This window comes from Peromyscus maniculatus, chromosome 3 (genome assembly GCF_049852395.1).
Source record: "Peromyscus maniculatus bairdii isolate BWxNUB_F1_BW_parent chromosome 3, HU_Pman_BW_mat_3.1, whole genome shotgun sequence".
In the NCBI taxonomy this organism is placed as follows: domain Eukaryota; kingdom Metazoa; phylum Chordata; class Mammalia; order Rodentia; family Cricetidae; genus Peromyscus; species Peromyscus maniculatus.
The window spans coordinates 39,161,484-39,175,470 of NC_134854.1; the positions used below are offsets into that span (position 1 = coordinate 39,161,484).

Here is a 13,987-nt window from a genome sequence, read left to right on the forward strand (position 1 = left end):
TCAATAATCAGCTTTCGGCATTTGGCATTCTGCTGAGGGGAATGACCCGCTGTCTTTTGTCTCTGTTTTTCCGATCCACAGACATGGTGAACGGGTGGTGGTAGCTCGGGGCGTTATCTCTACCCTCTCCCTCTTCCACAGGATTCCCGAGATTCATCTAATGTTTGACTGTAGGTCTCTGTATCTGTTCCCATCAGTAGCTGGGCGAAGCCTCTCTGATGACAATTGGGCTAGGCACCAATCTATGAATATAGCACAATTTCATTAGGAATTATTTAATTGACTTTTTTTTATTGCCAGTCATGTTTGGTTCTATCCTAGGACTCTGGGCCACCCAGCCTCAGGGTCCTGGCCCTCCAGGCAGTGCTGGGGTTGGGGGTGGGGCTCTCTCTCCTGGTATGGGTCTCAAGCTGGATCAGTTGTTTGATTGGCCACTCCCATAATTTCTGTGCCACCTTTACCCCTGCACATCGGGTGCAGATCTAAACAGAGAATTCTCAACACAGGAATCTCAAATGGCAGAGAAACACTCAAAGAAATGTTCAGCATCCTTAGCCATCAGGGCTAAGGTCAAAAGCGTAAGTGACAGCTCATGCTGGTGGTATTTGTGGGTCAAGAGGAACACTCCTCCACTGACAGTGGGAGCATAAACCTGTACAGCCACTTTGGAAATCAATATGGTGGTTTCTCAGAAAATTGGGAATCGACCTACCTCAAGATCCAGCCATACCACTCCTGGGCATATACCCAAAGGACACTCTACCCTACCACAAGGACACTTGCTGAACTATGTTCATAGCAGCTTTATTGTAATAAATAGAAATAAAAAGTAATAGCTAGAGCCTAGAAACAACCTAGGTGTCCCTCAACTGAAGAATGGATAAAGAAAATATGGCACATTTATACAATGGAGTACTACTCAGCTGTTAAACAGTGACAGCATGAAATTTGCAGGCAAATGGATAGAACTAGAAAACATCATCCTGAGTGAGGTAACCCAGACCCAGAAAGACAAACATAGTATTGTATCACTCATAAGTGGATATTAGATGTAAATTAAACGATAACCAGGCTACAGTCCACAATCCCAGGGAACCTAAGTAACAAGGAGGGCTTAGGGTGGGGGACACGTGAATCCCACTGTGGAGGGGAAATAGAATAGATGTTGCCAGTGGAATGGGGATGGGAACCGGAGGGACCAGGTGGGTGGGAGGAGGGTGAAGGGAGAGAGTACTGGGAGAGACAGCTGGAATCAGGGCCATCTTTGGGATGAGCTAGAAACCTAGTGCAATGGCAACTCCCAGGAATCTAAGAGGGTGAATGTTGCTCACTCTGCAGCCGGGGTCTCGCTGTCTCTGATACCTGGAGGCAGGGGTGGGTAGACTCGGAGGCAAGGACACAGATTCCAGGACTTTGCAAGCAATCTCCTTTGTTAAACAATGTGTGGCTGTGTGGCAGGCTTTTACTTCCATCTGCCGTGGTGTTTCTTGGTTGGCTCTAGGATGCACATCATCATTTTTTGGTTTAGAGCTTATGGGTCAGGTTTCCTCTGACCAGAGTGCTCTCAGTGTATGTCACAGTTCATTGTTTGCTTAAGGCATAGCCCAGTGCTTTAGCCTTACCCTGGAAGCAAAAGCCCGCCAAACAGCCCATACATAAATACCTCAGCCCTTTGTTTAATAATGAGATTGCTTTCAAACTCCTGGAGTCTGTGTTGTTGCCTCAACATCTACCCACTCCCTGCCCCAAGGTATCAGAGACAGCAAGACCCCAGCTGCAGACCCAGCAACAGGTGGCCCTAGCTAAGACCCCTAGCAATGGGGGATACAGAGCCTGAGCCAAGCATCCCTGCAACCAGGCACGACTTCCAATGGAGGGATTGGGACTCTAACCCAACCACATAATCTTTGACCTATAATTTAGCCTGCCTATCACAATTTTTAAGAGTGGTCTTCAATCACTTCCTGTTGAGACAGTTTCTTTTTGGGAGGGTGGGGATGGGTCGGGGAGAGAGATTGTTACAGAAGCCTTCTATATTTCTCATTCTCAACTGTGACTGCAGTCATCAATACCACTGCAAAAAGAAGCTTCCTTGCCCTTTACAGTCAGTGGCAGCACAGATCATGGACTTGCACATAGTTTCTGGTGGCAGTACAGACCACGGACATCAGCATGGCCCTCTGCAGCAGCACAGTTGGCCTGTGTTTTATCACAGCAACAGAGAAGTAAACTTGAACAGAAATTGGTACCAAAGAGTATTGCTGTGATGGACCTGATCATATATATATTTTTTTGGGGAGAATTGTTGAAGAATTTGGAGCTTGGGGCTAGAAAAGTCATTATGAGTACTCAGAGCTTAATGAGCTGTTCTGTGGGGGCCCAGGAGATGGGAATGCTGAGGGCAGTGAAGACAAGAGAGGTCTGGCTTGTGAGTGACATTTCAGAGGGAAGACTGTTGGGACCTTTTGTGTGATATATTTGAATTAAGAATCTATGCAAGTTAAACCTTTGCTTTCCTGGAACAGCTGATGCTGGGACTGAAAATCAGCTATGATTAATTAGAGACCAGCAACACTAAGGTGAAATGTTCTTGGAAGTATTTCCTCAGGGTTGGCACATGGAAGCTGTGGTCCAGATGAGGCAACAAGTTTACATCTCAAACTGGAAGTCAAACTTGGTATTTACCTAAGAGTCTCCAACATGGTAATGGCTTTGTGGAAATGAAGGAGTCATGGAGAGAACTGGGGCATGGCATCATGTGGCAGAGCTGGAGTCCCTAAAGAGGCCAGTGGTGAAGGAGCAATCTCAGTTGCAGTAGAGACCCCGGTATATTCATGATGCTAGGATGCCCACTAAGGACAGCAGCAGGTGTCTTGTGCTAGACTGAGCCTATGAGATAAACTGTGTGAGTTATGGATGGCAGACCAGGAGAAGTGGAGCTGCTTAAGCCCTTTGGAGCCTAGAAAAAAAATCACCAGTAACCAATGTTGAACATTGAGCTGTTTACATTGCTGGGGTTTGAAGGTTGCTTTGATCTGATTTTAATTGTACCCTGTTTTTTCTTCCCTTTTGAATTAAAGTGTGCAACTTATTTCAGATTATATAGGAGCCCACAGTCAATAGATGTTGAATTTTTATATAAATACTTGGGTTTTTGAAGTTGGACTACATTTTATATTTTAATATTAGTATGTGATATGTAATTGTGGCTTAATAGTGATGTGTTTGTGTGTCAAGGTGACAAGGGGTCAGTTGTGCTGGTTAATTTTTGCCAACTAGATACAGGCTAGAGTCATCTAGGAAGAGGGAAATTCAACTGAGGAATTGCTTCTATCAGATTGGCACATGGACATGTCTGTGAGGGCATTTTCTTATGAAGAAGGGTGTGGATCATCGTGGTGGTGCCCTCTCTGGGCAAGTTGGGCCTGGATTGTATAAGAAAAGAAGATGAGCAAGCTAGTGGGAGCAAGACAATATGCAGCACTCCTCCATGGTCTCTGCCTCAGTTCCTGCCTCCAGTTCCTGCCTTGTCTCTGCCTCGGCTTCCCTCCATGATGAACTGTATAACCTGTAAGTCAAACCTTTTCCTCCCCAACTTGGTTTTGGTCTGTTTTGCCAATGAAGCAGAGAAGCAAACTAGAACAAATACCTTGTCAAATATCAGAGGGTGTAGCACTGTGCTTTATTTCTGGGTCCTCTGTGTCATTGCCCTACATGGCTGTGTCTGTGCCAGTAATGTGTGCTTCTGTCACTGTGGTTCTGTAGTACAATTTGAGATCAGGTATTGTGATGCCTCCAGCTTTGCCATGTTTACTCAAAGCAATGACCCCATTACTGATACTAATTTTCTATACTAGTTACCTGTGCATTGGTGTGACCAAAAAACTCACAGAAACAAGGAGGATTTATTTCAGCTCATTGTTTCATGGTGATGTGGAGACACAGAACAGTGTGTGTTATGGTGGGCCAGGGAGCAGAGAGTGGCCAGGGACAATAGACTCCTGAGCCCTGCCCTGCCATGGCCGATTCCTTTCAGCTAGGTTTCAGCTAGGTCTGCCCCCTCAAAGTCAGCAGAACACCCCCAAGCAGTGCTGCTAATTGGGGTACAACTTATCAAAACACAGACTTGTGGGAAGCATTTCAGATCTAAACCATTAGCACCCCTCAGTTTTTCCTTGTGGTATGTGTGGTTTGTGTAATATTTTTATCCCTTGTCCAGGTCCTTGTTAATATATTTTCTTTTGGAGTTTGCTATAATGGTCTAAATTTAAACTGAGGACCTAGTTTACAATTTTCATCTGAATCATAAGTCATCTTGGCATCATTCTTTACTCATTACCAATAAACGACTTGGAGTTTTCATTTTTCTTGAGTAAATACCATGTGTGGACGAGGCAAGTCATACAAGGTGTATACTTAGCTTTTAAGTCACTGAAAAACCACTTTCCCAGATGAATACATAATTTTGCATTCTTCTCACATCAGCATAAGAGAAGAAGCTCCAGGCTTTTTATATCTTTGGTAATATTTGGTATGGAGGTATTCTCTAGTTTTATCAACCCTCATTAATGTGCAGTGTTATCACATTGTGGTTTTAATTTTATTGACAATATTGAATATATCCTCATGTTAATTTTCCTCTCATACACACTGTTAAGGTGGCAAAATCTTTGGCCTAATTTTGCTTAGTGGGTCATGTTCTTAAAATTTATGAGTGTTGAGAATAACTTGGTACCTTCTAGATGAAAAATTCTTTACTAAACATGTTTTGTAGATATTTCCTCTCATTCTGTAGCTTATATGTTACTTATATTAACAACACTTTAAAAAGTGGAAAAGTGTAATTTTGATAAATTATCCTTTTATGTAACACATAAAAGTCACTGACCAATTCAGAATTTTCATGCTTTGCTTTCTTCTAGACATCTTACAATTTTAGGTTTTACATTTAGGGCTATGATCCATCTGGAATTTTTTCTTTTGTATATGGCATAAGTTTTTGATGTAATTTCACATTCCAACTGGCCTTCCAGTTATGCCAACTCCATTTGCTGGAACTGTCACTCAATTGACTTTGTATTTCCGAGCAAATATATACTAAGTCGGCATCTGTCCACGAAATCTCCATAAGCCTGCGTGCATTGCATGTGAAGGTTGGAGCAGGGTGGTAGGTATCTTAGTTTATTACTCTCTACCTTATTACTGTGAGACAGGGTCTCTCACCCAACTGCCAAGCTTACTGGTTTTGGCTAGAGTGGCCGGCCAACAAGCTCTTGGGATTCTTTACTGTCTTCATCTCCTAAGTCTGCTGGGGTTATGGGCACACACAGCCATTATCAGCTCTTTTTAAAAAGCATGGTTGTAAATTAGAACTATGTCTTCATGCTTGCAGAACAGGTGATCTTACTCACTAAGCCATCTTCCTGGTCCTCCGTTCTGTCTCATGCCAGTACCATATTGTCTTGATCACAGGCTTTACAGTAAGGTACGTAAAGTAGTGTTTCAATTTTCTCTCCTTTCAGAGTAATTGGCTCTTCTTGTTCTTTTGTAGTTCTTTACAGATTTTAGTATCAGTTTGTTAATGTCTATAGAAATGCCTGTGGGGATTTTGGCTAAGATGTATTGAATATTGAGATAAGCTCAGGTAGAGTTGAAATCTTAATGAGAATTCCTACATGTAAGAAGAGTATATTTCTCCATTTATGTAGCTCTTAGCACACAAAGTTCAGACTTTCTATTTCTATTTGTGACTTAAAAATATCACCTAGCATGGCATCAGAAGGAGTAAAACTCAGGACAGGACAGTGGTTTCCAGAGGAGAATGGAAGTGAGAGGCTTGTGCTCCAGAAGAACAAAGCTCAGTCTACAGGTGTGTAGGTTCTGGAAAGTCAGGCACACCCACGTAACTGGAGTGACAACCACCCTGTTATATAGCTGGATTTTCTTTAGTTTTTATTTATTAGATTTATTAAGAAGTCTATTTTACCAATGCTTTTCTTTTTTTCCTTTTTATTTATCCTGTGCATTATTTACATCATGTATCTTGATCCCATTCATTTCCTGGTTCTTTCAAATCCACCCTCTGCCCCTGTGCCCCCCCCCCATCTAAGAAAACAAAATTTAAGAGAAAAAAGAAAAGAAAAAAAATGGGAAAAAATGAAAATTTTGTCATGGAAGCTGCAGTGTGACACAGTGAGTCATTCAGTAACCTGCTGTGTCTATATATCTTACTTGCAAGTGTTCATTGCAAAGAGTCATTGGTCTGGTTCGAGGCCTCTGGTTTCTGTCTTTGCTGAGCCCTCACTAGGACTCTTCTTGGATATCCTGTTGTTGCCCTGTGTTGTGGAGATGCTGCAGCTTTGGGTCTTCAGGTCAGGTCCCTTCATGTGCTCCAGCAGATCATAGATGGGGTAGATGTTGGGGTGGGCCAAGTCATAACCCTGGTTCTGGGCCTGGGCAGCTGTGGGGTAGCATGGGCAGAGGAGAGATACCCCCTCCCCCGACCTCCCACCCATCAATGCCTGAGACAGGTGGAGGAGCTGGCCCTGGGGTCATAGAGTGGGAGGGCTGTCCCTGCCCCTCTGCAGCTGCATCACTCAGAAGAGTGGCCTCTGTGTCTCTCCTGGACAACACAATGGAGCTGGCCCTGAGGGTGTAGGTGTGGGAGAGCCGACCCTGAGGGCATGAAAACAGGAGAACCAGTCCCACCCCTTGCTCATTGCTGTAAGAGGTGAATTAGCTGGGGCAATGCTGGAGAGCTCCTCCTGGTGGTGAGGTCGGGGAGAACTGGCTGGTGGACCAACCCTAGAGCTGAATTTTCTTAAGAGATATTATGTGTTATCACTCCTCCCATAGAGAACTACAGGTAATAGTCAATAAATAAACAAATTCATAAACAAGATCATCATACGAGGGAAAATATCCTCTGAAACCATGGTTCTAGCTCATATTTAAGAGTCTCATTTCTACCTATTGCATTATTTAATCTTATATTTCACATTTAAGTGTTTAAAAAGACACTGTTAGCCAAGGCATGTATTCTTCTTTTAATACATTAGGAATTCATCCATTGTGTATGTAATTAAATTCAACATTTGAGATGTCCAAAATAATGGAAAAGTTTATTATTGCTGAATCCTCTAAACTTAAAATGTTTCCCAAGATTGAAAAACATCTTTTTGAAAATACCCTCAATAACATAAGTATGTTTTTTTTCCCCAATGGCACATGTTAAAAGCAAGCAGGGGTAATATCTGAATTACCACTGAAGCCTCCACAGTTAGAATAGTGCCCAGCACAGGATAAACAACATATGTTTGCTGAGTCGATACAGGACACCTCTTATGAGCCATGACTTGTATTAGCACTTAACAAAATTTTTGGGATCTAGGTTATTTTCAGAATTCTCTATTACAGAATGATAAGTTTTAAAAAAAAAAAAAAAAGCTGAATGAAGAAAACAATGGTTGGGGCCAGAATGGTGGCCCAGTTGGTAATGTGATTGCTACAAAAGCATGGAACTGAGTTCACACCCCAGGACCTATGTAAAAGTGACCTGTGTGGAGCCTCGGTGATGGGAAAGGGTCAGAGACAGGCAGCCCCCTGCCTCGAAAATAAGGTGGAGAGATTGAGGAAGACACCTGACATGCAACATCTGGCCTCCACATGTGCACATGGACATGCAGACACTCACTCAAGAAACATGGTTAAATTGAAAGTGTGGCTTCATAGTGCTGTTACCAATGATGAAACAAAAAACTAGTAGGAATACTTGGTATCTTTTCCAAACATTATTTGGCTCACCATTTCTATGTAGAAATTAGAAATGTATGAAGGCTGCTGAGATGGCTCTGTGGATTCAGTGCTCGCTGTAGGAACATGAGAACCTGGTTTTGGGCCCTGAGAACCATACAAAAGCTCAGCGAGGCAGCAGGGGTCTGTAATCCCTTTGTGTTTGTGGTAAAGTGGAAGGTGGAGACAGGACAATCCCCAGAAGCTCACGGGCCAGCTAGACTGGCTTGTGTAGCAGTGAGCAACGAGAGACCCTGACTCAAACAAGATGGGAGCAGAGGAGCAACCCCGTAAGTTGTTGCCTGACCTCCATACACACACACACTCTCTCTCTCTCACAATAAAAATTAAGTGAAGACAAACGAGCTTGAGCTGAATTTAGGACATAATTTTTATTTAAGCATGGGCTTTTAGCATGGCTCACCCTGGAGTGCAGCCTTCTGCCTCATGGATAGGCTGGGGCCACAGGGTGCTGGTGTGACTCGGCTTCACCAGAAGGTGTGAATACGACCCACAGGGAAAACAACCCATGAAGAGAACACAATGAGGAGAACATCCACCATGTTACAAATCACTTTGTTATCACAGACACAAAATGGCAGTCACTGTTAGTAGATAGCCACAGAACACTTGAAAAAATGGTTTTAGACAAGGTAATCAGAACTTCATCGTGGGAGGGAGATAGGGTGCTCATCCACAATTTTTAAGTAGAAAATATTTCAAGGTCAAACATTTTTACTATCCACAAAATGATGCTAAATCAACATACATGTTAAAGAGCATATTAAAGGAGATAACAGTGTCTTTACAGCAATCATCCTGAATAGGTGTTTGAATTAACTTCCTGCAGAATACAAGTAGATCATAGTTCAGCAGCAAATCATCACAACATAGCAAGGAGACATGGTTTCAATGTGTTGCACTGTGGAGGAGAGTACAAAGGACAGACACGGACAACTTAATCATATGAAACAAGACACAAAGCTGAAATACGTCTACGTAAGTAGCTCGGTGAGCAAGGAATGTTAAATACTGTGCTAAAATGCCACTTTAAACATAAAATCTTTAAAACTTTGTGCTTAAACTTCTTTGCCTGTTAAACTATTTCTTATTCTTAATACTGACACTGCAACTGATATTACAACAGATCACAATCTCCATGGACGCACCACATGAAACGTTTACTTATGCACAGAGAAGCCACTCATCATTAGTTCACAGTGTGGGGAAGTGGTGTCACTCGGTCTTGAAGGGCTTTCTGTCAGCCAAGTCCTCCGTAGATGTTTCCTCATACTGGAAGCAGGGAGGAGTTTCAAAACAACGAGAAGGAACACATCGCATGTTGTAAGGGAAATCAACGTGGCGTCTTCACGGGTGTGGCCTAAGTGACCTTCGTCTTCTGCTGTAGAAGTGCCTGAGCCCATGTTGCCGTGAAAAATTCATCATGTAATTTTGTTTTCGAGTGCTGTTAAAAATCACAAGAGAGGCACAGGCGGGGAGGGAAAGGAGAAAGAGCATGTAAGTCCCATCACTGCATTCATGATCTGATCTAAGGTCCCAAGGCAACCTGACAGTCATTAGAAAACTTTCAGAGTTCAGAAATCATGCTGACTTCACCACCTAGGGACAGAATAATTAGACTTTCCTAGTTTGTTCACTCTCAGGGCACACAGGAAGAAGCAATGCTGGGCTCCACTATCTCAACAAGCACCTGGGGTTATATTCAATAATCATGTCTTGGTGAAAGAGACATGATACTAAAAAGGTGGTCATAAAAATACTAAGGACGTGTAACTGAATGTATAACCATATAGATGTGCATTTATATTCTCCCCATCTATACACACACATTCCTACACATACCATACATGAAGCTGATAAATATACTGAAAATGGATATCAGGACTCTTAGGAAGCTAAATAATAGTTTCGGTGACAGTTGCTAATGCTTTGGATGGTATTTTCCATTTTTCAGACAGGGTTTTGTTATGCTGCCCAGGTTAGCCTCAAACTTATGATTCTTCTGTCTTAGCCCCCAGAGTGTTGGAGTTAGAGGCCTGCACCCCAACTCTCACCTATTTTTTAAAAGTTTTATGATTGATAACATCAGTAAAGTAAGAATTGTAATTTCATACCCTGACCTGGAGGGAAATATATTTATATGTGGCATTAGCATGTGGTTTGAGTACAAAGCTATCAATATCTTCCAAATGTATGGAGTTCTTGAATGCATGGTCTCAGGCATGCGGCGAGAGATGATGTCAGTGATAGCATTCTGCCATCAAGGGCAATAGAAAAGGAACTTGAATTAGGGTAGAGGGAGAGGATAATTTATCAATAATCACTGTACTAGCAAGGTATAAAATGATGCTTTTTAACAATATCTTCTAGGCACTATACTTAGCTATGAAAATGTAGAAACTTTAAGACGAGAGAATTTTAGTAGTGGTGTTTGGTTATTAGTAGAGATTTACAGGAAGAATCTCAAGGAGATCGCACATCAGCTCTACAGCAGCAATGTCTGTCCCGAGACCCTGACAAAAGGCAGATGTGAAACTGAGGCATGTTTTATAAAAGTAAAGTGCTAATACCTTTCCACTTAGGATTTCTGTATTATCAAAATTTTGGGAACTACAAAGCCAAAATGAATATTCACTAGAGACATTTTGGAGAAAAAGAGAAACCAATGTTAGATGTTGAGTTCTGGTAGCCTTCACACCCACTCTGCTTGCAAATGATGGTGATGTGTGCATTACTCTAGGTTAATCAGTTTCGATGTCAGAGTGGAAAGATGAAGGAAGTGCACCCGTGTTTATTAGCTGCTGTGAGCAGTAACTGCTGTTGACGTCCAAGTCAAGTCTTGCAAACAGACAATGACTAGTGCACTGAGCTAGTCAAGCACTAGAGAAAGTGTTGTTCTATTTATTCACTACATCTTGGGACTGGCACTTGTGGTCTTCCTGCCAGCATCCGAGGTCACCTCCGCCAGCATCTGAGGTCACTTTGAGTCCTCTGCACTATCATAATGGTCCCTAAACCAACCTCTCTATCTCCATTCTCCACTGAACAGAAACTGAAATGCTATGAAACATACAATTTATACCTAAGATAACTGTAAGATTGTATGCATGTGTACTAGGCCTCGTGCATACACTCTCAGGAAACTTTTCTTCGGAGGTTGGCTTTGTTTTATTAAAAACCTGCCCATAATTCTTACATCTCATAACAACATTCTACACTAGTGATGCCATGCATCTCATGTCCTCCTCACGATGAATCTTGTTTAGATTGTTCCTTTTGATCCACACCAATGCAGACTGCTCTACACAAAGCTGCCTCTGTCTCCACCAGCCGCACTGGCCACCCTCTAACATCAGACCCTCGACTGGTTTTGTTCCAGTGTGTCTGCTGCTGTGCTCACAGCGCCCTCAATAGTGACTGTTCTGTTCTGAACTCCCACAGCACCCGTTTCCTGTGGAACGGAACCTGAACTCCTGTATTTGCTCCCCACATGTAAGCGTCTGATAATATGGGGCTGTTGTCCAGCTCTCTCCACCCCCAACCACAGCTCTGCACCTCCTGCTTGACCCGTGGGTGTCAAGGCATGCTACTGAACCTTTGGTGACTTACTGATTGGATTCCTGCTGTAAATCATTAACTATAAGGAATAATTGCAGAGTTAAAGCAATGAAATTATTCTGTCAAAACACGTTCAAACACAAAAGTATTCAAAGAAAATTTAAAATGGTTAAATATTTTACACAAAAACCCAAACAAGCAAGATACTTAGTTATCTCATTGTAATTAGATTGATGTGGCTGTGACCTGTATATATGAGAATAAAGACATACTTAACTTTAACTGAAGCTGCTAATAGTGTCAAAGAAAATTCTATATGAAGTTATTTTATTATAGAACTGCTTTAAAACTTCCATCTCTATGTGTAAGAAAAATATTAGCAGGCGGTAGGTTTTTAAAGAGGTTTACTAATTTAGGGGATATTCTAATTCACTGGGCATAGGAGTTTTGAGTCAGTTCGTGTTATGTATCTGTGGATTACCATGATCCTTCATATGTACATTAAAGTGTGTCTGCTTCAGATGTCTGGCATTTATATAATTGTATTTAAGCAGCCACACTTTCAAAGTGTACTGGTAGCTAACTAGTAATTTGAGTCATTTGCACTGAAGTCTAATGAGGTGGACTTTTACAGTTCATAAGCCTGTTCATGTACCACAGGGAATGATAATAACAGAATGTCATTTGATTCTAGGCCCATTTAATAAGCCTAAGTGAATATTAAGCAGCTACTCTGTCTTCTAAAATGTCCAACTTACAAGACTGTGTATTAAAGCAGTTTTAATCATATGAGTTTTAAACACATTTAAAATTTTGTTTTGGTCTACTTTGTGGGCAACTTACTTTTGCTTTTGATACATGTAGTTGTATCTGAGATAATGTCATAGTAGACGCAACTGAGCTCAAGATTTATTTTTCCATTGCAACCACAGGAGAAAGGAGTTTCTAATTGTAAGCTCAATTTAAGCTGTTTTGAGGTACAATCTAGCATTGGACATGATAATCTGCTTTGGTTATAGATAGAACTAGGTCCTTTAAATAATTCTTCAAGTCAAACCATTGAAAGAAGAGAGAGTTTTCTCTGAGCAGCAGTTTCCTATAACGCTGACTGAAATTTCCATTGTTTCAGGGATTTTGAAGACCTAGATAGCATATAGAATTAGAAAATGCATACCTGATTCTGTACAGAAAATATTGGTATTGTGAGATCTTTAAGGAATTTGTGATTCTACACTCTTTTGAACCATTACTTTTTTTTACAGTTACAATATTAGCTCATTTATTATTATGAAAACAATTCAGTCTGATTTTGAAACATGAATTCTAAAGGATGTGGCAAAACAGGAAGATTAGAAGAATTTGAGCTTGTAGAAATTTAGGTATTTTATTGATCAGTAACTCATTATTTTCAGCAATATGTACAAAAATGACAATTTATATGAAGGCAGAAATAAGAATCCAGTGACTATAGTTGTATATTTCAGAGAAATTTGGGTGAGTTTAGGATGGACGCTGCCATTCAGACTAATCACTGGGCACAGAGGAAGTTGTGAACCCGATTTCAAGGACATGTACTTTCAAAAAGATCCATACCAATAAGTGGAGTTGCAAATTTCTCTTCTGTTAAATGGAAATGAGGATGATATTTGACCACACACCTCAAGAGACATCAGGATTAAATGAAAAATCTTAACAAACCATTTTACTCTCAACTCTCGACATTTGTGAATTAGAGGACTTCTTATCAATGGGCATGACCCAGAACTCACAAGTGTTAAGAGTAAAGCTACCCCACTCTGTCAATTATTAACTTAAAATTGGTAAGTCAAGGCACCTTCATACAAATCCCCTGCCCAACGGGTCTTTTGAAAGACATTAACTACAGACTAGAGATCTTTTGTGTACATTCCTAATTCCACTTCTCATACAGAGTTTATTAACTGTGAGCACTTCAAGGATGTCTAATACAGAGCCAGGCACAATTGCCCAATGAAAGAATGCTGATCACCACACCCCAGCCTATGCTGCTACATCCAATATTGCATATATCCCAGACTTCTCTTAATTTAGCTGAATTTATGTGTATGTTCCTGTCAATGTATTCCAATATTGTCTATAACTGCATTTCTAGAAAATTTTCACTCATAAAGGCTCTTCTACAGAAATTCTCAGCTAGCTTTGGTAAAACTGGAAGAGTGAACAATAAACAATCTCCAGGAGTAGTGAGGATAACTTACCTTACTCTAGCAGAAAACCAGTGACAGCAAATAATGAAATATAATACAAGTTAAAAAATGCCTCTCAACGCATGCAGCACTGTGATTAGTCATAAAAGTCTGGTCAGGTTTAGGCGCAATATAGGATTTTTCATCTCTTTTGAAAATAAAAATTCAACACGTTATTTCTTATCCTTCTATACCCAATATAGAGATATGCTTAACTTTTTAATGTAATGCAACATGCAATATTTGCTCATAACCATATGTCAAGGTACATGTAGCTATAACACTACATTTGGCATAAATGTTACATATAAAGCATAAAAATTAATCATTTAATATCTACTGTAAATTTTATCTGAGTTTTCAATTATTTACATTTTTAGGTACTGTTAACA

The 13,987-nt window shown here is 40.9% G+C and overlaps 1 protein-coding gene across 2 annotated transcripts in view; it reads right to left on the reverse strand.

Moving 5' to 3' along the window:
- Positions 1–8,164: 8,164 nt before the first annotated feature.
- The window catches only part of Reln (reelin), a 461,223-nt gene continuing 455,400 nt past the window's right edge, over positions 8,165–13,987 (reverse strand). For both annotated transcript variants that reach the window (XM_076566340.1, XM_076566339.1), the window contains exon 64: positions 8,165–9,256. In XM_076566340.1, the coding sequence (XP_076422455.1) occupies positions 9,160–9,256 (97 nt within the window). In that variant the 3' untranslated portion in view covers positions 8,165–9,159. The remainder of the gene's footprint in view (positions 9,257–13,987) is intronic.